Consider the following 26,376-nt stretch of genomic DNA (forward strand, 5'->3'; position numbering starts at 1 on the left):
GTCAAGACCATTGAATCACTCAGTCTGACTTTGCCTATTCCAGAGATTTTAACTCCAAAACCAGTAGGAAGAGTAACAGATGTGTTCACTGAATCAGATAACTCCTCAAATAAGTGTCGATCATGGGCAACATGGTGAGTAGCACCACTATCGACAACCCAAGATTCAGTACACAGAACATTTCCTGTCATTCTCAACATTCCAATGAAACCGAGAGTGGAAGAAGAGAAAACCATACCAGGTAAGGCTGTTATAGTACCACCAGATGTAGAAACACAGTTCACTTGAGCTGGAGGTGGCGAGAGCTGAGAGTTAAGATAAGCAATGACGCCTTCTATCTGGTCCTTAGTAAGAGTACCAAAACCAGTAGCAGAGGAATTATCGTCTAAAGCAACTTGAGCAACAACTGGTTTAGCAGTCGGCTTCTTGTACTGAGTTTTATCAGACTGCTGCTTCCCTTTGTGTTTAAAATCCACCGGATAACCGTGTATTTTGTAGCAAGTGTCCACAGTATGGCCATTATAGCCACAGTGAGAACAGACTGGTCTGCCTTGTTTGGGAGCAGGTGAAGCAGAGAGAGCAGAGACCTGAAACGATGTGGCATTGTGAACTGGAATGATGTTCCGTTGATTGTGATCTTGGTCAAGAAGATTATAAATCTCAGAAAGGTCAGGAACGTTCTTCTTCATGATGATCTGACTGCGTATAACTGCATAAGATTCGTTTAAACCAGCCAAGAACTTGATTACTTTCGCATGATCTGCTTTAGTATTCATGGCTTTGCAACAATCACAATTACGGCAAGTATTAATACAGTTAGCACCATCCAATTCATCCCACAGAGTTTTTAAAGTAGTATAATATGTAGCAAGATCCATAGATCCTTGTTGAAGGGACCAGATCTGCTGAGAGAGCTGATACGAACGAGGAAGGTTCGTGATGTGGAAGCGAGTTTGCAAGTCCTTCCAGATCTCTGAAGCGTCATTGAAACGGAGGATGCTTTTGTAGATCTGCTTAGAAACGGTGTTGAGAAGCCAGGATTTAACCATGGAGTTGCAGCGAGACCAAATCCTGAAATGAACATGAGATTCCAGAGGTCTAGCTACAGATCCATCGATAAACGCTAGCTTGTTTTTCGCATCCAAAGCAATATTCATCGCAATACTCTAGTCATCATAGTTTGTGCCATCAAGTACTTCAGAAATTATCGAAAGACCTGGATTATCGCCACTCGTGAGGTGATACGGCGAATGGATACTGTTCGGAGAGAGTTCATCAGTATCGGAGTCCACCGGTGACGAATCTTCAGGAATGGAAGATCGTCGAGCTGAAGCGGTAGTCGATCTACCAAGACGACGAGTAGATCGGCGAGTTACCACCATTTTAGGAGCTCGAATCGAAGATAAGAAGATATGTGGTGGAATAGCCACAAAATCAACGAGACGAGAAAGAGGATTCGATCGGGAGAGTCACCGATGAATCTAGGTCAAAGAAAGGAAGAAAAGAAACGGATCGATTGAGGATTTGAGCCTCAATGCTCTGATACCATCTTAGTGTTCAACAGAGGAAAAGAAGAAGACGATGTAACAAACTCATATTTTTCTTATTGATTGTTGAAGAAGAAATAATTACATATATAGTAACCCGGTTATCGTAACAAACAAATAAACCGGCAAACCAACGAAATCAATTATAACTAAACCGGTTACTCTAATACAGTCTCAATTTATTTTCCATTAACCATATCAGAATCTTGAAACTTGTGCGAACCTATTAATAAAGTTCCTTCAGGAGTTTCGGCATGATTTCCTCTTTCATATGAATGAGCTTTAAAGAAGTAGTTAAACTAGATTGAAGATGAAGGGATAAAAGACGGTCATAACTTTTGGGACTATTTAAGTTCTAATCCATGCGTTTAACGAACAACAACTGTGGGAGCTAAAACTGTAAGGCAATGATCTCGTTGAATAGATTTTTGATAAAGATATTTTGTTTGAATTGCACTTATCTTGACGGTGAATTTAAACAGAAATTGATAAATAAAGATTGAAGAAAGTATATCTAAGTGTTCTAATGAACTTGTAATGTCGTGATGGCTATGTGCTGAATACTTATGCCATGTATTTTATATTACTCAGCTAAATCCCACGGCTATATGCATTGACAAATAAATGTTTCATCATCATCTTTTAAAGACTGACCAAGGTTCTTCCAGAAAAAACAAACAGACATATAAAACAATTAAATGTTCGTCGAGTTGGAAGCAGACCAGTGATTCTGTTATTTGGAAACACTAAAGTTGCACTAATTAGTGATGTGTCCTCACAGAAGAGAATATAGATTTTATAAGATTATGCAGTTATTTTTAGATGCTGTTTTATTTTATGTTGGACTGAGCCTAAATCAATTAGTCATGTCGTTAATTTGGGGGGGGGGGGGGGGGGGATGGGTTATTGAGAAGTGAATTCTTATGAACTTTGAATTTTTTTAGATTTCATTATTATTGGTTCTTGGATTTCAAAAATCTTAATAGAATCCATTGTTATTGATTTAAAAATTTTCAAAATCTATTCAAATATCTTGTTATTCAAAAAGTTTTGTTGTTATGGATTCTCTAATTCTAACTAAATCTATTGTTATTGGGGGTTATTGGGAAGTGAGTTCTCATGAACTTTGAAAATTTTGAGATTCCATTATTATTGGTTCTTGGATTTCAAAAATCTTAATAGAATCCATTGTTATTGATTTAAGAATTTTCAAAATCTATTCAAATCTCTTGTTATTCAAAAAGTTTTGTTATTATGAATTCTCTAATTCTAACTAAATCTATTGTTATTGGGGGTTATTGGGAAGTGAATTCTTATGAACTTTGAAAATTTTGAAATTCCATTATTATTGGTTTTTGGATTTCAAAATTTTTAATAGAATCCATTGTTATTGGTTTAAGAATTTTCAAAATCTATTCAAATTTCTTGTTATTCAAAAAGTTTTGTTATTATGGATTCTCTAATTCTAACTAATAGATTTATAGATTCTCTAATTCTAACTAAATCTATTGTTATTGGGAGAAGAATTTCATTCATTTTTACTCATGACACTCAACTTTCAAAATATCATATGTATCCATTTGATTTTCAAAATCAATGTGATAATTCTTGCCAAATTATATGTCCAAAACTATAATTCATTATATTTTGTATACATTTATGCTTTTGAATATATAATTTATATTTATAATTATTATCATTTTTCAATATATAATTTTATTTATAAATATTTAAAAATTTAAAACAATTTTTTTAAAAATAGTTTGAAAAGCATTTTTAAAAAATCTAACAGAAAATTTGGAAATTGAAGAAAACGAAATCTTTTATTAAAATAATTCGAATTTGAAAACATATCATTTGAAATATTTAAAAAATAATTCTATTAGTTATTTATTATTTATTGGGGGGGGGGGGATGGGTTATTGGGAAGTGAATTCTTATGAACTTTGAAATTTTTTAGATTCCATTATTATTGGTTCTTGGATTTCAAAAATCTTAATAGAATCCATTGTTATTGATTTAAAAATTTTCAAAATCTATTCAAATATACTGTTATTCAAAAAGTTTTGTTGTTATGGATTCTCTAATTCTAACTAAATCTATTGTTATTGGGGGTTATTGGGAAGTGAGTTCTCATGAACTTTGAAAATTTTGAGATTCCATTATTATTGGTTCTTGGATTTCAAAAATCTTAATAGAATCCATTGTTATTGATTTAAGAATTTTCAAAATCTATTCAAATCTCTTGTTATTCAAAAAGTTTTGTTATTATGAATTCTCTAATTCTAACTAAATCTATTGTTATTGGGGGTTATTGGGAAGTGAATTCTTATGAACTTTGAAAATTTTGAAATTCCATTATTATTGGTTTTTGGATTTCAAAATTTTTAATAGAATCCATTGTTATTGGTTTAAGAATTTTCAAAATCTATTCAAATCTCTTGTTATTCAAAAAGTTTTGTTATTATGGATTCTCTAATTCTAACTAATAGATTTATAGATTCTCTAAATCTAACTAAATCTATTGTTATTGGGAGAAGAATTTCATTCATTTTTACTCATGACACTCAACTTTCAAAATATCATATGTATCCATTTGATTTTCAAAATCAATGTGATAATTCTTGCCAAATTATATGTCCAAAACTATAATTCATTATATTTTGTATACATTTATGCTTTTGAATATATAATTTATATTTATAATTATTATCATTTTTCAATATATAATTTTATTTATAAATATTTAAAAATTTAAAACAATTTTTTTAAAAATAGTTTGAAAATCATTTTTAAAAAATCTAACAGAAAATTTGGAAATTGAAGAAAACGAAATCTTTTATTAAAATAATTCGAATTTGAAAACATATCATTTGAAATATTTAAAAAATAATTCTATTAGTTATTTATTATTTATTGGGGGGGGGGGGGATGGGTTATTGGGAAGTGAATTCTTATGAACTTTGAAATTTTTTAGATTCCATTATTATTGGTTCTTGGATTTCAAAAATCTTAATAGAATCCATTGTTATTGATTTAAAAATTTTCAAAATCTATTCAAATATCTTGTTATTCAAAAAGTTTTGTTGTTATGGATTCTCTAATTCTAACTAAATCTATTGTTATTGGGGGTTATTGGGAAGTGAGTTCTCATGAACTTTGAAAATTTTGAGATTCCATTATTATTGGTTCTTGGATTTCAAAAATCTTAATAGAATCCATTGTTATTGATTTAAGAATTTTCAAAATCTATTCAAATCTCTTGTTATTCAAAAAGTTTTGTTATTATGAATTCTCTAATTCTAACTAAATCTATTGTTATTGGGGGTTATTGGGAAGTGAATTCTTATGAACTTTGAAAATTTTGAAATTCCATTATTATTGATTTTTGGATTTCAAAATTTTTAATAGAATCCATTGTTATTGGTTTAAGAATTTTCAAAATCTATTCAAATCTCTTGTTATTCAAAAAGTTTTCTTATTATGGATTCTCTAATTCTAACTAATAGATTTATAGATTCTCTAATTCTAACTAAATCTATTGTTATTGGGAGAAGAATTTCATTCATTTTTACTCATGACACTCAACTTTCAAAATATCATATGTATCCATTTGATTTTCAAAATCCATGTGATAATTCTTGCCAAATTATATGTCCAAAACTATAATTCATTATATTTTGTATACATTTATGCTTTTGAATATATAATTTATATTTATAATTATTATCATTTTTCAATATATAATTTTATTTATAAATATTTAAAAATTTAAAACAATTTTTTTAAAAATAGTTTGAAAAGAATTTTTAAAAAATCTAACAGAAAATTTGGAAATTGAAGAAAACGAAATCTTTTATTAAAATAATTCAAATTTGAAAACATATCATTTGAAATATTTAAAAAATAATTCTATTAGTTATTTATTATTTATTTATTAATCTTTATATATATAACAAGTGTGCCTCTTTAATGAAACCTCTTTTGGTGATCCAAATTAATGAAAAACTAGACCAATCTAAAGAAGTTATGATCGAATTTTATAAGTCAATGCATATATATTTTCACAATCTATATAATTTTTAAAATCTATGAACTTTTAAAATTCACAAACTCTATACAAATTCGTCTCCCAATAACCCCCCCTTAATAGTATTGATTATGAGTAAAAATGAATAGAATCCATCTTTCAGTAACACTAGATTTAATTAAAATTAGAAAATCAATAATAACAAAAAATTTTGAATAACAAAGGATTTGAATAAATTTTGAAAATTCTTAAACCAATAACAATGGATTCTATTAAATTTTTTGAAATCCGACAACTAATAACAACATAATCTCAAAATTTTGAAAGTTTACGAGAATTCACTTACCAATAACCTTCCTTAGACAGAATTGAGTTACGTTTGACTCATCAATACATTTTCTCACAGTCATGTCATATTTTCGATTTTGCGCACATGAAACCTACGGGCGATTCAGTCCGTAGTGGATCTCCAAGATACACAGCTCATACAAAGCATTCCATTAAGTTGAATCAATTTGATTGACATACATGGATGATATTTTACGAATAATGGGAAATATACAGTGAAATTAGGATATCAGATCGAATGCGAATATTCGGATAGTGAAAAACCATCATTGCTATATGGTCCTACAGTTACTCCCCTTAAGGCATTTGTTGGAAAATCCGTTGTCCACCAAAAATAGACATTTTCTATAGCAAGTAGTATCAGGATGCATTGCGGTAAAGAGAAATCTATCCACGAGAGGAATTAAAAGTGATATATGCTGTGTCCGTTGTGGAGATCCAGAGAAATCAGTAAACTATGTGTTTTTTGAATCCGTTGGCTATCCAAGTCTTATCACACATACCAACGAATCCATACATCTTTCCTACTCAATCTCTCTTCACAAATATGGACCATTTGTATTGGAAAATAACTCCGGAGATGGAGGAGCATCATTTTGCATAGATCTTATGGTGTATCTGAAAAAAATAATAATAAATTTTTTTAGCAACCTTGATGTAGATTCCATGGACAGTGCCATGCGACAGTAGTAATAAAAGAAACCTTCGCTTATAGATATATTACTATAATAGGCATAAACCATAAAAAGTTCGGTTTATAAGATGAAAGCACTACTAGATCTTGACCCGTCCGACTGGGCGGATATTTGCTTTATTTTTAAAAATATTATCAACTTATACCAAACTGGAAATTATTGGATTTTATAAAGTATGGTCCACGTTCTTTGCTATCATATGATTGTTATTGTATTTAATGTACTTGTAACACGAAAAAATACTAATGTTAGTATATATATTTATATAAAATACAGTTTCTTCTCTCCTCCTTGCGCCACGTCAGATTCCAAGTCATAAACTCATTGATCTTGGTATTGACACGTTGAAACTCAACGTTTCATTTATTCAAGATTAATATTCGTTTGGGCTTTTGATTTCACACGGTTTTTTAATGAAGCTTTGTAAAGCCCATCTGAAAAAAAAAGAGAGTCATCTTGAAACATTTCGTTTTCTACTTCAAGGGTTGAACCCTTAGTCTTCTCCGCCGTCGTGATGTAGTCTCCAACTCTAGGTTTCTATTCGTCTTCTTCCTCCCCTGAATTTTACCAGTTTCACATTCTTCTTAAAGTCCTCCTTGATTCCATCATTCACAATCTACATTTATTGTATGCTTCGCTCTTGCAAAGCGGTGGAAACCTCAGTATATAAAGGTTAGCATCCCTATTGTCGAAATTATCCTACGAATCTATTCAAACCGATAAATCCATTTAGTTTCTGGAAAACGGCTATCTCTCAAGTTTTTCTTACTGACTTGAAGTTTGGAAGATGTTCTTCCACGATTGAGATGAGGTTGCTTCATTTCTGGAGGGCGGCGAGCTTAAGGGCGTCTACATACTCCACCTCGGCGTTAAGGTAATCCCGGCGAAAGAAAAAGTCAGTCTCTTTCCTTTTCAATGAATATATTTGAGCTTTACAATTTACAATACCAAAAATTTGACAATTACAAGCTCTTTGATTTGATTTCTGGGTTATATTTTTAGTTCTGTTTACGTCTTTTTTTTTTGGTTTTAGTCGAAGAAAAAATTCGATTATGTTCATTACACTCTAGAGTCTGAACCTTGGCACTTGATTCTTCTTATGGCTTGCTTTTCCATCCGTTGAAATATCTCGCTTTAACAAGCAATATGATTTAACAATCATTTTTTTACAGATTCCAATCAATTGTATGGTGCATCCTGAGGATCTGATAAGTTTAAACATTCTATGTCAATCAAATCAGCCAGAGAATTGTAAGTTTTCTGATATCCGTCGCTCTAGATACTGTTTTATTTGATAGATCTAACATCAACCAGAGTTTGGAAAACAACTTTAAAGATATGAAAATGTTTAAAAGAAGCTCTCTGATCTCCATAATACTAAGAGCTCTGTCTAATATATGTTACGCTGAGTCTTTGATTTGTATTTTGGTTCTTATTGGCCCAGGTTCTTCTTCGACTCGAACTGAAGTAATGCAGGTTGCTCTTGGTCGTTCTGCTTCTGATTGCAACCTGTCGTGCCATCTTTGAAGTCTCCAAGTTTGTGTAAGATGCTTCTTAAAGTTGTATTATATGACTTTGTTTAGACTGTTGTCTGATGTGTGTTTTACATATGTTTTGGAATGTTATTCAGCTGTGTCATGGTGGAGCTCGACTTCTTATTACGGATATGCCAAACGGAAAGTTGAAAAAGTATCATCTCTCTCCTGAAGCCCTCTTTTATTCTCCTATCTTGCTTTGGTAAAAAAAAACAGTGAAAGACTTACACTGTATATATTTCTCTCTTGGCTTTCCCGTTCCTTTTATAACTGTTTCAAAATTATTCATTGGCTATCATTGCAGCTTATTTAAAGCTTATGGCTTTTTTTTTGATCAACTAGCTTATGGCTTATTTAAAGCTTATGCAGGATTAGAATTTTCAAGGACCGGAAGCACTGCAGTAAAAACGGTTTTTGATTAGAACTATTGCCAGCTTGATAAATAACCAAGCTTGATTGTATTGTATGTGTATCTTATCGAATTTTGTTTAACAGAAATCTTTATTGTAAGTCTTTTTGTATGTTTTTGTACATTGAAATCAATGACAGGGTTATTAAAAAAAAGAATTGGTTAATAAATAATGTTGAGATATAATTAATGTGGAGGAGGGAATTAATGTTGTGGGCTCTAGCTACAAGCCTACAACGAACCAAACAAATATGGGTAAAACGTTTCTTAAAATTGCAAGCGGGTCACTCCCAAATTGATATCGAAAATGAAGTTAATCAAGGAGAAAGAAAGGCTTGGGCGAGTACATGGCGAGACCGTAATTAGTGTGAGCTTGACATATTGATAAAAGCACACCAAAATGAACTGAGAAAAAACCTTGCGTTTAGTTGATTAGCAAAACATGTAGAAGGGTAGGTGATGTCATACTATAAGAAGCTGATTGTGGGGGCTCAGTTGGTTTGTAGGCTATGCTCCACCTCTCGAGTTCAATTAAAGAAGATGAGAAGAAGAGAGGTTGTAGGTGATTAATGTATTAAGTATAAAATTTAAATACATGTGTAACATCTATACTTAACAATAATTTTATTTGATAGTTTACTAATGAAACTATGTAACATTTTTCAGCTTCAAACAAATTATGGTAGAGTAGATGATCAATATTATAGTCTCTAAGACACATGCATTGTATAAAAAGTTTTATTTTTTTAATTGATACTTTTCCACGATTTTAAACACACCACACACTGATCCTCGACTACAACTTAAGAATTACAAGGTCAAGCTTCTCAAATATTCCCTACTATTTTACACACAACAGACGATGTGTTCACAATTCATAAAAAAAAGAAATACGACACTAGGTGATCATACGTAACTCATACAGACTGCATGCACCTCTCCTCACCCCTCAAAAAAAAATAGTAAAACTATTTGTAGCTCGAATGTTGTATTTGCGTTCATTATTTTTGTTCCATCCTATTTTTTTTAACTGAATTCCATCCTAATTTATCGTTAAGACCTACGATATAAAACATGACCCGAATATCTATTTGAATTGTGTTACTTGAAATGTGAGTATATTTTATTTTGTTGGAAATCACGAATTCGTGTATGATAGTATTCGGGATATAAATCTTTAGAACGACAGCTGACTAAATTATGTACACTAATTATAGATTTTTTTGTATGTTTATTTCTTGAATTCATTAGTTTTTATGAAAAAAATACATTTTCTCTAAAACAAATAATGATTCAAATGATGCTGAGTCTAACAAATCATAGATTGGGTTCTATGCATTAGATTTAATAGACAAAAATCTAATGCATTTAGGCCTAAGCACCTCTTCCATTTCTTTTTGCTTCAAATAACAACTAAGAATGCTTTCATGACATATTTAGTTGTATAATTGGAATTTGGTGAAGACAGTAATCATTTAACATATCACATTCACAATCAACTGAACCTAAAATAAAATTTACACAAAATTATTTTTCATAAAACCCGATACATCAAATCCCGCGCGTAGCGCGGACTTGCCCTAGTATATATATATTTGCATTGCTTATTTGATATTGCAACCATATAATTTTTAAATTAATAATGACATATCTATCGTATTAATAGATAACAAATCTTGTTTGAGAGAAATATATTTTACCTTTGTATTATATAAAAACTATAAAAACCAATAATTATAATAAACAACCAATAATTACAATAACCCAATAAATAATCTAGTTATCAAAATGGATCATAATAGAAAACTAAATAATGTGACCCAATTCTATAGTAACAATTTAAAAAAAAACATAAGCCCAATCCAAGATAGATGTTATATTTGTGTCCAAACAACATTTTATTTTTTTTAACTCTGCAATTCATATTGCCAAACAAAACTAAAATGTACTTCTACTTTAATAAAATAGATTATAGTTTGGATTAAAAAAACATGAGCTTATAATTAACGAATACATGGATTTCCTAAAGGAAATTTGCACCCAATAACCAAACAAAAACCTATAATTAACTAATTAACCAATTTCACACTCTCTCTCCTTTTTTCTCTTCCTATCTCTCTATACCCTCTCTCTATAAAACTATTTTTTTTTGGTTATTTCACAAATAACCCCTTTCCTAAATAACAAACACCGTAAATAATGGTCAAAGAACTAGAATAATTAGATATTGGTGATTATAGTTGTGACTGAATTTTTGAAATATTAAAAAAACAAAGTAGGTAAAATAATATTTTTGTCCGATTATGGCATAAACACATGGATTAACTGAATTATTTTATCTTAAAATTAGTTCTAAATTTTTTATTTTTTTTAACTCTGCAATTCATGTTGCCAAACAAAACTAAAAGGTACTTCTAATTTAATAAAATAGATTATAGTTTGGATTAAAAAAACATGAGCTTATAATTAACGAATACATGGATTTCCTAAAGGAAATTTGCACCCAATAACCAAACAAAAACCTAAAATTAACTAATTAACCAATTTCACACTCTCTCTCCTTTTTTTCTCTTCCTATCTCTCTATACCCTCTTTCTATAAAACTAATTTTCCTTTTTTTTTGGTTATTTCACTAATAACCCCTTTCCTAAATAACAAACACCGTAAACAATGGTCAAAGAACTAGAATAATTAGATATTGGTGATTATAGTTGTGACTAAATTTTTGAAATATTAAAAAAACAAAGTAGGTAAAATAATATTTTTGTCCGATTATGGCATAAATACATGGATTAGCTGAATTATTTTATCTTAAAATTAGTTCTAAAATTTAATGATAAATACTTGATAAATACTTTTAATAAATTAAAAAATCTAGCTGTATAATTACTATTTTGTTATTTAGTTTAATTACACATATGTTTTTCCTCTATTATATAATACTCTCTACGTATCAGTTTAACTGGTGTTTAAGGATTTTAATTTTGTTTCAAAATAAGTGGTGTTTTCATAATTTTAGGTGAAATTTAATGTCATTTAAATTTTTTGACTAACTACAAAATATTGTATCTTTTTTATTGTTTGATTTTTTAATGTTATTTTATATAACCAAAACAAATTACATAAAAGTTTATATTTTATTAATCTTTGTGTAAAAACCTTAAACACCTCTTAAAATGATACGAGAGAATATATATTATTATTTTTATTGTACAAATTTTTATGGTTCGCTCAAGGCAACCATAAATGCTCGTACGGCTCTGCCTATGGATACACTTAGACTAGCAGAAACAGAATCATTACTATGGTGGGAGGCACAAAATTGAATTGTATAACGGGTTGACCAAAGTATACAGACTGAGGTTACATCCTTAGCTTCTATTCCATGCCAATAGTGTTTCACAGTTGGGTCTTGGAAAGACTTTGATAGATATTCAGGACAAGATTGGTATAGAACCTTATAAGGTTTCGATGGATTAATGGAAGCAAAGAACGCCATAGCTAGTCTTTCATTTCTTCATTTGGAAGTGGAAACACTAATATAGGCAATGGAATAGGCAATGAAATGCACGAGGAACCTTCGACAATTTTAGGTTACGTTTGTAACATATTGTTTTTAATTGGTGAAGATGATTTCAGAACACTACCTTTTGCAAATTATTTAGAAGATATCAAGATTCTAAAAGAAAGTTTTCATAAATCGGAGCTCATTCATATACCTAGAACGATAAACTCAAAAATGGACACTTTTATAGGTAGCAGGATACAACCATTTTTTATCGTACATATGAATGTAGAACTACATGAGTAGTTCACACAGTCAATATGAATATGTAATGTGATGACAAAAAAAGAAAAAAAATTATAACAATTTCATTTAAATATGTTCTCGTTAGCAGAAATTTTTATACTAATGAATGTGGTCGAAAAAAAACATTTAATATTGAAATTGTAATTGGGAAATCGGCCAAAAAACACTGAACTTTTCAAGAATTGCTAAAAGAAATTTGTACACTTGTCTGGCCAATAAAATCCTCAACTTTTATCGACTTATTTAGATTATTAAGAAACTTACGATTGACTGACCAAATTAGCACACCGTTAAACGAGAGTTAAGACAGCGTCAACCCAACGTTAACTGTTGGCGTTAAGTGAAACGACGTCGTTTCATTTTTCACGATTTAAAAATAAAAATTGGTAGACACTAGGGTTTGAACCCAAGTTGTTTGGATCAAATAGCAAGGTATTTTACCACTAGGCTAATGGCTCATTCAATGTAGGAACAAACACATTTAGTTTTATTTGGTATTGATTTTGAATATAAAAAAATTCTCTAAAAATTTAAAAAGTCTTTAAAATTCCAAAAATTTGAAAAATAAAGATTTTTTTTATAAAATTAATTTTGAAACTGATATTAAAAATAAAATTTTATTTTCCTTTAAAAAATCAAAAATCTTCCAAAATTTTCATTTTTAAAAACAAATTCAAAAAAACAAAATTTCATTTTAGGATTAAAAATTTTGAAAATAAAATAAAAATCGAAAATAGCAAAAAAAGTTATAAAGATAAATTCGAATCTGAAAATAATCCGAATCTATAAAAAATAATTTTTTAATTTTATTATTTTTTTTTTAAAATGCCCAAAAAGAAAATTTTCATTTTTCAAATTATTAAAAGAAAAATTGAAAAAATAAAATAATTCAAAAACAAAATTCAAAAAAAAGTGATAAAAATTTTGAAATCTGAAAACATATAATCAGAAACTATAAAAAAAAATAATAATAATAGTAATTTTTTTTTATAGTTTCTGATTATGTGCTTTCATATTCGAAATATTTATAACTTTTTGGAATTTTTTTCGATTTTTTTTCAATTGTTTTCTATAATCCGAAAAATGAAAATTTCTTTTTTTGGAATTAATTTTTCAGCTTTTAGAAAATTTAATTTTTTTTTAAGTTTTAGATAATTTTTTTATATTCAATCAGTACCAAATATAATTAAATGTGTTAGTAACTTCATTGATTGAACTACTAGCCAAGTGGTAAAGTACATTGTTAATTGATCCAAATAACTTGGATTCGAATCCAGTGGTCGACTTGATTTTAATTTCAAATCATGTAAAACGACGTCGTTTCAATTAACACCAACATTTAACGATGTCATTTTTTTCTGTTAAATTTGATGACGGCGTGCTAAATTGGCAAATCAACAAAAACATTGTTAATTAATTCTAAAGTCAATCAAAAGTTTGTGTTTTATTTGACCAGTCCATATGTCCAGATTTCTTTTGGTAATTCCTGAAAAGTTGAGTGTTTTTTTTTTGCCGATTTCTCAATTGTAATTCTATTTGTTTATCTAATTAAATTAAAATGGTAAAATTAATTGGGTCATTAAAAATAGGAATTCGGAAAAAATACTGAATAAAAGAAAACGTGAGAAATGTGATGTTGTAAAGTTTCTGGGTTTAAGCTGCACCTGAGCAGAAGGAAAAGAGTTACTCAAAAACAAAAATGGAATCGAAAGCTATTTGCTTAGGGTTTCTTCCGCCAAGACTTCAACTTTCATCTCGACTCTCACTCTCCCGTCTTCACGTAAGTGAAATCAACCCATCAAAATCTCCTCTTTTTTCAATTTCGATTCTTCTAAAAAACCTTATCCAAAAACTTCTCATTTTTTCTCCAGGGTTCTTCCACATCTCCAAAGCCTCTTGTCAGACGTAAGTATCTAATAATCCCTCTTGATTCACTTTGCTAATTACCAAAGACTGATACTTTTTTTTGGTCACTGCAAGAAACCTTAGTCTGGAATAAACCACAAGGTCGCCGTGTCCTATGTTCTTCTCAACCTGATAGTTATGCTCCTCGATCTGAGCTGTTCCGTGGAAAGTCTGGTTCTGTTTCTTTCAACGGCCTGACCCACCAGCTGGTTGAAGAAAGTAAACTTGTCTCGGCTCCGTTTCAGGAAGAAGACAAAGGTTCCTTCTTGTGGGTCTTGGCTCCTGCTGTCTTGATATCCTCACTGATTCTTCCTCAGTTCTTTCTCAGTGGTGCCATTGAATCTACCTTTAAAAACGAGACCGTTGCAGGTGAATATATCTGATAGTTATGTTTCAAGTGTAGACTTGAATTTAGGATTAAATCTTCTTCTTGATCTTGAATTGTCAAATTACAAGTTACAACACATTACTAATAGACCCTCTTAAAGCCAAGAAGCTTCCTTTATGATCTAACTGATATTTGATGCGCACTCTTTTAACCAGATTTGTAAAAGTTTATATTTTCTTGATGCAGAGATTGTGACTTCTTTCTGCTTTGAGACGGCGTTTTATACTGGTTTAGCGATATTCCTGTCTGTGACGGACAGAGTGCAGAGGCCGTACTTAGACTTCAGCACCAAGAGATGGGGTCTAATCACTGGACTTAGAGGATACCTCATGTCCACATTTCTGATGATGGGTTTGAAAGTTGTAGTCCCTGTGTTTGCTGTCTACATGACTTGGCCAGCTCTCGGAATGGATGCGTTGATTGCTGTCCTTCCTTTCTTGGTTGGATGTGCGGTTCAGCGTGGTTTTGAGGCTCAGCTTGAACGACGTGGCTCGTCCTGTTGGCCCATTGTTCCAATAGTCTTTGAGGTAAACAAACAGACAAGCTTCTATGCTGATTTGGACCAGCCATTTCTGGTCATCTTCTTGCTTGAGAAATCTTTTTTAGCTACAGTCTTGTTCTAAAGAGTTACTATGGTTGTATGCAACGGCAGGTGTATAGGCTGTATCAGGTGACAAGAGCAGCCACATTTGTTCAGAGGCTGATGTTTATGATGAAAGATGCGTCAACGACTGTAGAGATTACAGAGCGAGGAGTTGCGCTGGTTGGTTTGGTTGTGACTTTGCAGTTTCTAGCTGTTCTGTGTCTCTGGTCGCTGATCACTTTTCTAATGCGCCTCTTTCCTTCGAGACCTGTAGCTGAAAACTACTAAACAGTAATGTTTTAGTGAAAGCCATTGAGGCTTTGATTTTCTGTGTTTATTTTCAGAGGATTAATGGGTTGTATTGAGTCAGAAATCGCAGTGTAGGACACTTTTTGAGAGTTGTTTGATTTATGAGGGATGAAATTGGCTGCAAGTGCAACTGTCATAAGAATCATCTTTTGAACTTGAAATTTAATGAGATCGATTGAAAGAAAAACCGAAAAAAGAATGCAAGTTAACTGGGGAAGGCTCATCAATGTAGAAATATGAGCTAGTTTCCTTGAACTGAGTAGTCCGAGACTAGTGTTGGCCTTGTGAGAGAAGAAAATGAATGAGAAAATGGATCTCAATCCATACTCTTTGCTCACTGGAAACTTCAAGATCATCAATCCATATTTAAGAAGAATGACTTTCTTGGATCATAAGTCTGACTATGTGATGGCTTTGTAGGCCTGGTGTTTGGATACTCGGTTTGGATTCGGGTCAATTCTCACCGGATTCGGATTTGTCGGGTTTTAGATATTTGTATCCATCTAGATATTTATAAACTTTTTTTTTGGTTTTAGGTCAATTCCTCTAGGTTTCGGGTTGGTTCTATACTTATAAATATCCAATTTTTTATATAATTTGATTCTTGTTTGGTACAGATTTTTATCTCAAATCCGTCATTATTTAACTGGAATTTGTTATATTTATCTAATTTTTTTCAAACAACCAAAAATAAATTATTAATAATTGAAATTCAAAAATTTTAAATTTGACATTTTAAATTGCATATTACTTGAGAATGTTATAAAAATGATGAAAAATGTAAATAAAATCCATTGCAATTAATCACAAACCAAATTATAGAAAATAAAATACATGAAGGGGGTTGTATTCAGAGTTTTAAGTGATTTGTATTAAAATGACAAATCCACTATTATTCAAACATGAATTTTAAAAACTCATATAAAATCCACTGTCATTGAATTTGACATTTCGTAAAGTACTCTGAAATCCATTGTTATTGAAAATATTTTTAAGTTGTGGAATGTTAAAATTTTCAGGCGATTTTATAGTGTTTAGATGGAGTTTCTGAGTTAAAAAAATAAAACTCAAATCCCATGATTTTAGGTGATATTCTAGATATATTTTTAAACAAAATCACCTAAATTTTGCAGCTTATTGAAATCATGTAAAACCCCATTAAAATCAAATCACTTTAAATGTTAAATTGAATACATCCCCGAAATCGTAGTATTAAATATTTATGTGTTTTAAGTAGTGATACGCCCTAAAAACAAATAGTAGAAATCCTTCCCCGGAATCGGCACTTGAAGGTTGGTGATGGATAATCCTTGACTCCAATGGAACGTGAAACTCCAAAGAAACAAGACGGTGAATTGAAGGTTTATACAAGAAATGTGGAAAGCTCATGATTTACCGTGGATCGTTAGGTCGCACAGATGATGCAGAAAGCCTATGATATTCCAACTCAATGCCCTAGGATATGATCCACTTAGACGACAATGAGGCTGACCCTCTAGATATGACGCACCAGGACAGATCAGTTTGATTCCTTGGATATGACGCACCAAGACAGATCGAAAAGTTCCCGAGGGAACAAAAATGAAAATCACTCTCAAGGTTCCAAAAATAATAATCAAAACTTATTTTATTTCATGAATAACACAACATATTTATACGATACTAAACTTGTAAACAAAGCTAAATAATTAATAGCATAGGAAATACAAACTACATAAATATTGTGGACTTGACCAAAGATCAAGACTTTTTGACCAAATTTGGGAATTTGTGGCCGCAAAACTCTTCGTCTGGTCGCATCCTTTTGTATGGTCGTTGGTCTCTGAATTGCCGTCAGATTGATATATTATACGACCATGATTTGTATTTTTTTGCTGGTACTTTTTTTGGGCTGAAATATGTTCATAAACACATTTTCAGTATATCTTCAAGCCCATCTCGTTTTATCTTAAACCCATAAACTCAGCCTTCTTGATTTGTTTCTACTGCTAATCCGGATTGCATCATCCCCTCCTCTTTAAAACAGATTTGTCTTCAAATATGTCTATGATTAGCTTCAGATGTGATGATCTCTTGACTTCTAGTATAACTTTTTGTTTATTTTTTTAATAGAAGATGAAAAGAAGAGAATGGTGGTTAACATAAATGAATACCGAACTTTCAAGTGGCTCTGATACCACTTGATACGCCCTAAAACCAAATAATAGAAATTCTTGCCGGGAATAGGCACTTAAAGGTTGGTGATAGATAATCTTGACTCCAATGGAACGTGAAACTCCAAAGAAACAAAGCGGTGGATTAAATGGTGACACAAGAGATGTGAAAAGTTCATGATTTACCGTGGATTGTTAGGTCGCACAGAGGATGTGGAAAACCTCTGATATTCTAACTCAGTGCTCTAGGATATGACACACCTAGACGACAATGAACCCCCTGGATATGATGCACCAGGACTGATCGACTTGATCCCTTGGATATGACGAACCAAGACCGATCGAAAAGTTCCCCAGGGAACAAAAATGAGAATCACTCTCAAGATTCCAAAAATAGTAATCAAAATTTATGATTCCAAAAATAGTAATCAAAATTTATTTTATTTCATGAAGAATACAACATACTTATAGGATACTAAACTTGCAAACAAAGCTAAATAATTAATAACATAAGAAATACAAACTATATAAATATTGTGGACTTAGACCAAAGACCAAAGACCAAGACTTATTGACCGAATTTGGGAATTTGTGGTCGCAAAAATCTTCGGCTGGTCGTTCCTTTTGTATGATCGTTGGTCTCTGAATTGCCGTCAGATTGATATATTATACAACATGTCTTGTATTTTTTTACTGGCTCTTTTTTTATTTGGGCTGAAACATGTTCGTAAACACCTGAAACATGTTCGTAAACACATTTTCAGTATATCTTCAAGTTCATCTCATTTTATCTCAAATCCATAAGCCAAGTCTTTTTGATTTGTTTCTGCTGCTGATATGGGTTGCATTAGGTAGGGTATGGATCAATTCTTATCAGGTTAGATCTATTTTTGTCGGATATATTTTAGTTAGAATTTTTTGGATTCAGATTTATGCAGATCTTTAATTTTGATTTTTGTTCTTTCGGATAGAAAAATTTTGGATTCATTTAGTTATTTGAAAATTTTGGTTCGGTTTCGTAGCGGATATTTTTTTATATATGTTTTGGTTCAAATTTTTGGATCTAGATAAAATGCTAAAGACAATTTCTTGCTTTTCGTAAGATTGATGCCTTGCTTTGGATAAGATCGGATGTACAAATTTAATACATTGATCTTCTAACACAGAGTATGGAAGACCTAGGATCGGCGTTGCAAACGTTTTCCAAACCGGGAAACCAAAAAAAGTCAACATTTCGGTTTTTTATCAGAATTAAGAAACATTTCACTCCCAACAGTTTTAGGTCGACGAGTAGTTCTTCTTCTATATGTTGTGTATGTCATTTTAGCCCATATTCCAACTAACAGTCCATTATTTCACTAGGTTTCTTTATATATATTATAATAACATACAAATATAATAACGGTGAAGTATCTTTTTCCTTAAATATGAGATGTTCACTGTTTGTTTCTTTTCACACTAATAAGTTTTTTCATATGTTTCTATCCTTACGAATTGTTTTGTTTTTTTTTACCGAGAATCAGAGAACTGGTCCTAAATGTAGACGATGAAATATTGACTTAGAAAATCATACTTTTCAGAAAATGATACACAAAATAAAATTTACAAAAGATCAAAATAATTTATTAATAAATTGCTTATAATCCGAAGGTCTTTATTTCTCTCTATTTATGCTTATTTTGTTGCTATGTGCTCTGGTTTTACTGCTTTGTTGTGTGGGTTTATAAGACATAATGATTGCTTGAGAAACAAAAAAAAATATTAAGCACCAGCTTTCAGGTATCCAATCGATTAGATTCAATTGGGTTTTGGTTCTTTGTAGACACGGAATTTAGTTCTTTATGGGTTCTTAAAGCATGTTCAACGCTGAATCTTAGCATAGGTTCTTATTTGATTTTTTTTGTCTAATAAAAAAAATAAAAGGCTAATCAATCACAAATCGCTACGTGTCAGTGAAGTCCGCGAACAGTGCAAAAACAAAGAAAAAACGTTTCTTATTTTGACAGAAGCACCATTTATTAAGCAAACAATGAGATCCACTTATATTTTTATTATTTTTTGGGGAAGAACCCTATACTAAGATTCGCCGATAAACCTGCTCTTAGAATTTGATTTGATTCACTCGAGTTTCTTCGGAATTAGTTTAAATATAATAATATATTGTTAATCTGGTTGAACCTGTTTTAGTTTCAGATTCAGTTTTAGTTCAATTTTTAGTTATCCAAATATTTGTATATCATTCAAAAACACAAATTTTAGTTCATAAACTTGGAAACTTTAAAAAAAAATTGTACTAACAAAGATTTTGTTACATGATTAATAAGTGGGTTAAATTAACAACTAACAACTCTATAAATGTCTCAAACATTATTTATAATTTCAAAGTTAAAATAACATAGTTCAAATTTAAAAGGAAAACTTATTCGATCAAATTTCAAATGAGATTATCAAAATATTAAAATTTAAATATTTTAACAAATATATATATATATATATATATATATATATATATATATATATAATTGAGTATTTGAATTAATTATTTATGTCATAGAAACTTATTAAGATTTTAGTATTTTGAGTACTTATTCATGATTAGATTTGGGTTTGATATGAAGTTTTTTGGTATGTTTTTGATTTTTTGGGTTTCTTCGGATATATGCCCTAATTCAGATTCCGGTAAAATCAATAACCCAAAATACTGTTAAACAAAATTCATTCAGATATCATGCAGCTCGGTTTGAATTACCTTTGTGGGTTGGATTGGTTTGAATTTTCGTGTTCTATTTTTTTTGCCTATCCCTTACAAGAAAAAATAAGAGCCCTAGTTTGTTTGGCCTAATCCCAACGGCTGTGACTAGAAACTCAACCAAAGCCGTGATTAAAACACTCATAAAGAAACACTAGAACCTAACTCGGATAACCTAAAACCTTTTTTTTTTGACAAAACCTAAAACTTTTTTTTTTGACAAAACCTAAAACTAAAGCTATATTTAAAAATAAGGTTTCATGGTTTTCGTCCATTCTTTCTGTAATGTGAATTGGGAATTCGGCCAAAAAAATCCTGAACTTTTCAGGAATTGCCAAAAGAAACATGAATTTTAGGGCTGACAAAAAAAAACACAAACTTTTCATTGACTTTAAAATTAATTAATAATGTTTTCGTTGACTTGCCAATTTAGCACGCCGTCAGCAAATTTAACAGAAAAAAATAACATCATTAAAAGTTGGTGTTAAGTGAAACGACGTCGTTTTACATGATTTGAAAATAAAATAAAGTAAACCACTAGTTTCGAACCCAGGTTGTTTAGATAAAATGGCAAGGTATTTTACCACTGGGCTAGTGGTACATTCATTCTATATACTAACACATTTACTTTTATTTGGTACTGATTTTGAATATAAAAAAATTATCTAAAAACTTAAAAAGATCTTTAAAATTTCTAAAATTGAAAAAATAATTCCAAAAAAGAAAATTTTCATTTTTTCAGATTATAAAAGAAATTTGAAAAAATAAAAAAAATATTCGAAAAAATATTCCAAAAAAAGTTATAAAATATTTCGAATCTGAAAACATATAATCAGAAAAATATTATATATATATATATATATATATATATTATATATATATATATATATATAATTTATTACTATTTTTTTAAATGTTTTTATAGTTTCTGATTATATGTTTTCAGATTTGAAAATTTTTATCCCTTTTTTTTTGAAATTTTATTTTTTCGAATTTTGTTTTTCACTTTTTCTTTTTTATAATTTGAAAAATGAAAAAAAAAATTTTGGAATTTTTTTATAAAAAAAAATAAAAAATACTTTTAATAAATTCTGATTATTTTCAGATTCGAATTTTTAATAACTTTTTGATATTTTCGATTTCTTTTTTATTTTTTATCTGAAAAATGAAAATTTTATTTTTTTGGAATTTGTTTTTAAAAATGAAAATGTTGGAAGTTTTTTGATTTTTTAAGGAAAAATAAAATTTTATTTTACTTTTAGTTTCAAAATTAATTTTATAAAAATTTTCTTTATTTTCATATTTTGGAATTTTAAAGACCTTTTAAATTTTTAGAGATTTTTTTTATATTCAAAATCAGTACCAAATAAAAGTAAATGTGTTAGTATATACATTGAATGTACCACTAGCTTAATGGTAAATGCCTTGTCATTTGATCCAAACAACCTGAGTTCGAAACCAGGTCTCAACGTATTTTTATTTTCAAATAGTGTAAAACGAAATCAACGTATTTTTATTTTCAAATAGTGTAAAACGAAACGATGTCACGTCATTTTATTTAATGCCAATAGTTAACGTTGTGTTAATGCTGTCTTAACTCTTGTTTAACGGTGTGCTAATCTGGTTAGTCAACCGTAAGTTTCTAAATTATTTAAATAAGTCAACAAAAGTTTAAGTTTTTATTGGCCAGGCAAATATACAGGATTCTTTTGGTAATTTCAAAAAAGTTCAGGATTTTTTTTTGCCGAATTCCCAATGTGAATTGGGTTAATTATACGGCATTTAGGCTAATTTCCGCACCTCTTAAGTATCTTATTATATGCTTGAATTATTATTGGCTTAATTTGCGAGATCTAACTAATAATATGGACGTATCTTGTGGGCAGGTAACGCAGTCGCCAATACGTTCACGTATATCATCAAAAGTAAAACTTCTTGATTGGCCCACTTGCCGCATATAACCTAACCTACCTATAACATAATACGTACACGCGCACATAATATATATAGATATATGTTCGCATATTTGATAATTTATTTGAAACAAAAAACATTGATTAGTGTTTTTTTGGTGTAAAAAGCGTTGATTAGTTATAAGCTGGAATTGTTTTCATGCGTAGAAAGAAACCAGTATTCAATAGAAACGCCAAGAAAAGACATATTCAATAGAAACGCCAAGAAAAGACATATTCAATAGAAACGCCAAGAAAAGCAAAATGCAAGTGAATAAAATGTCATTTAATATATGATCTTTTACAAGACAAAAGTCGAATTAAAGTTCTCGATGCTATCTAACACAAATTCTCTCCGACCAATGGAAGAATAATCAGTTCTTTTTTCTTTGGTCTTTCACGAGCATACGAAAGTTATAATTAATGGTTTTTGGTGAGAAGAAAAGGAACCAACACACATGAAAATAAAATGTAAATATTAATTGTAGTGGTTGTCTTTTCCTTTCGTATAAAGCCTAACCATTTACCGCTGCACGTTACGACTTCTTTTTGTTGCTGTATGTGTAAATGATCTTATAACCTAATATACCATTGCGACGAATACTAAAATTTGGGAAATTTTGACACATAACCTTATACTTTAAAGCAATTTGTTTTTTTTCTTACCAACAAGCGACTTGATAATCTATTAAAAACAGCAAATCTCTACCAGCAGTGCCGGTCCGGACTAACGTGGCGCCTAAAGCAAATTCAAAAATAACGCCCCATAAATATAACTAAATTTGTATTACACTTTTAATATGGTATCAAAATATATGTTAATAAACTTCATCTGTTTCCAAAAAATAAAATGTAAGACAAATATTTTTTTCTAGCAGAACCCTTGATCAACTTTGAATAACCACATTTTAGATGGTCTGTATTCCATTGACAATTTATTTGATTGATTCTTAATTCTATTTTAAGTTCTTATAGAAATTAAATAAGAAGAAGATAATAAACTGTATAAAAAGCAATACATGATAAAAGGTTAACATTAACAATAATTTCATTTTGAGAAATATCTCACAGAATATTAGTACTCAATTTAGGATATTTTGTATTCTTATATTTTAGAAATTTTCATTAAATATAAATATCAAAAAAAAGACATATAGAAAACATGGTTTTGCTAGAAAAAAAAACTAAGTTGTAATAAAAGAAACTAGTTGTTAGAACTACAACTAATCTATTATATTAAAGCAGAAGTCACAACTTTGATTCATGTGTGATATTTTTAAAAAATAGACACTTAACTAAAAATGACTTACCATTCTCATTAATTACTAAACATATGGTTTAATAACATATCATTTCTAATCTATTATTCCTAAAAATCAGGATTGATTAACATACACATATTGATATCTTTTCATTTAAAAATTTACGAAAAATCTATTAAGAAGATCTTAACAAGATCTTAATTTTCAAAATTATATGATTTTCAAAATTATATGTAAATTATTTTAACTAATTCTGTGATTAGTTTTGAATTATTATTATTCATTAATATATTATGTTGTCTTTTATAAAATGAAAAATAAAATATTATATCTTATTTGTATCTATTATATAATCACAATCAATCATGTTAATTTTATCATATTGAACTTAATATGATAAAATTATATTAAATTGATAAATTTTATATTTTATTTTCATAAAAATAAAATATTTATCTTAAAAATATAGTATGATGACAAAGGGGCTTAACATTAGCAGGCTATATACTATATGTATAAATTAACATATCTTTCACTATTGTAAATATAATAGTATATTGTGTAAAATGAATAAACATAGAAAATACTGTTAAAATGAAATCCAGTTTTGAAAGGCGGGTAAAAATTTAACATAAATTAAATAAAAAATAATTGTCAAATATGTTTTTTATGCACATATTAATATGTTTAATAACAAAATGCAAATACAATAAAATAAATATATAATAAAAAGCAAAAAAGTACGTAAGATTGTCTAAACAATTGATTATTTACAATCTGCAAACTATACACTATTATATTTGAAATAGCTTTATAAATATTTAAATATATAATTAAAATTAAAAATTGTAAATGTATAATACTAATGATCTAAATAAATATATATGCATAGAAAACTGAAAATAAAACCCGCACGGTTGTGCGGGTCGAAATCTAGTTAATTAATTAATATATCATGTCAAATCGTCATTAATTAATATACAGTTATCCAAAATGAGTTATGAAATAAAAAGAAAAAATTAATATGGTGGGAACGAGCGTCGAACTACTACTCACCAGAGTGCATTTGCTGCAGAAACCAAACCGCTGAGCTGAAGTCACAATACGTTTACTTGGCGCCTATAAATTATATAAAGCTGTGGCGCCTAAAGCCACTGCCTTACCTGCTTTACCCCAGGGCCGGCCCTGTCTACCAGTGAAACCCGAAAACTAAACGTAACAAGTGATTTTGGACCGTGTGTACGTATTAACAGCATGTTCAAGAAAAAACTTCATTTTGTGGATGGAAAATCCTTAAAATAAAGGTTTGAGGGTGGATTGTTCCAAGAAGAAACCTCAATTTTATTTTTACAATTTTACTTAATTTGCATTTTAGTCCTTTAACTTTAATATGAACAAATTATAATCACTAAGCTTTATATAGATAAATAATACATACACGTTGAAAATATTAAACATAATATTTATAAATACAGATTACTATAACACAAAAGTACATAAATAATAATATAAAATAAATATTAATTCATAAAAGTTTGAAAATATAAACTACTCACCATGGCAATTCCATAGTATTTCCATACAAATTACTTACTGTTTTATATTAGTTTTTATTTTATTTTAACGAATTTATATATTTTATGTAATAGTACATATGTATATAAAATATTTATTGGAATACTTAAGTGAACTATAGTTATAATGATTAAAATAAATAACAAATTAATCCTATTACAATTATATATAAGTTATAAAAATAGAAAAACTAAAATGAAAAATAAATAGTGTTTTGAGGACATGAATAGTGGAACTTAAAATTTGAAATTTTACTATTCAGACTCTCAAAATTTGAGGATTTAAAAATATTTTAGAAAGTGAAAAACCTCAAAATTTGAGGGTTTGAGGACCTCTTGAAAATGTTCCGAGTCATCAACAAAAGAACTATGTAGGCCTGTTATCTATTACACATAAATAGACATTACTACTAAAACCTTTTCTTATTACTAGATGCATTACACTTGGAAAAAGTCAAGTTTTCGCTCAATTTGTTTTTGATATTATAGAGATGCAGATACATCAATCCTGTCTAAGAAACATTCCTAATGTATTGCTCTATTTTTTATTCTAAAATAGTACAGCACCAAAATAGAGTTGGATTTTACTCAAATGTATTACTCTATTTTCACTGCAAAAATGAATATTTCAAAATAATTCTACTTTTATTTACTTAATAATAGTTAATAATATCTTCTACTTATAAAAATTACCAATTAATCCCAACTATTTTACGTTGTCAAAACTTTCACAAAAATATAATTTATTTGAATTTATAATTTATTATTAAAAAATAAAATAATCATAAATATATAGAAGATAACATATTTTGGTTCAACAATGAGCATTAGAATTGTTTTTGATAAATGGTTAACTAATGCATTTTATAATGAAAAATGAATTTTCTTTATCTTTGACTTTCTTAAATTGAGCAAGAAATTTTTAAAGTCGGTCATTTTTATTGTTTGGACAATACTTCACCGATCGTGGCAGTTCCCGAAATGATTTACCGGATTATTAAATCATTAGTATTATTTGTTTTATATTTTATGTTTAGTTTTGGTGTATTTATTATTATTTTATGCATCTCTATTTAAAATTATTATATAATCTCTTATGGAAATCATATTTTTCATGTTATTGTAT

At 29.4% G+C, this 26,376-nt stretch overlaps 1 protein-coding gene across 2 annotated transcripts; it reads left to right on the forward strand.

The window, feature by feature from the left end:
• Positions 1-13,996: 13,996 nt before the first annotated feature.
• On the forward strand, positions 13,997-15,684 carry LOC108820329 (uncharacterized). Of its 2 annotated transcripts, none has more exons than XM_056991824.1 (5): positions 13,997-14,155; positions 14,247-14,280; positions 14,365-14,649; positions 14,855-15,195; positions 15,321-15,684. In XM_056991824.1, the coding sequence occupies exons 1-5, from the start codon at positions 14,075-14,077 to the stop codon at positions 15,537-15,539; spliced, it is 960 nt and encodes a 319-aa protein (XP_056847804.1). In that variant the 5' UTR covers positions 13,997-14,074; the 3' UTR covers positions 15,540-15,684. The 2 variants fall into 2 exon arrangements, with proteins under 2 accessions (XP_056847804.1, XP_056847803.1); XM_056991823.1 differs by having other exon boundaries at positions 14,003-14,155; positions 14,356-14,649.
• The last annotated feature ends 10,692 nt before the right edge of the window (positions 15,685-26,376 follow it).

This window comes from Raphanus sativus, chromosome 8 (assembly GCF_000801105.2).
Source record: "Raphanus sativus cultivar WK10039 chromosome 8, ASM80110v3, whole genome shotgun sequence".
NCBI classification, from domain to species: Eukaryota; Viridiplantae; Streptophyta; class Magnoliopsida; order Brassicales; family Brassicaceae; genus Raphanus; species Raphanus sativus.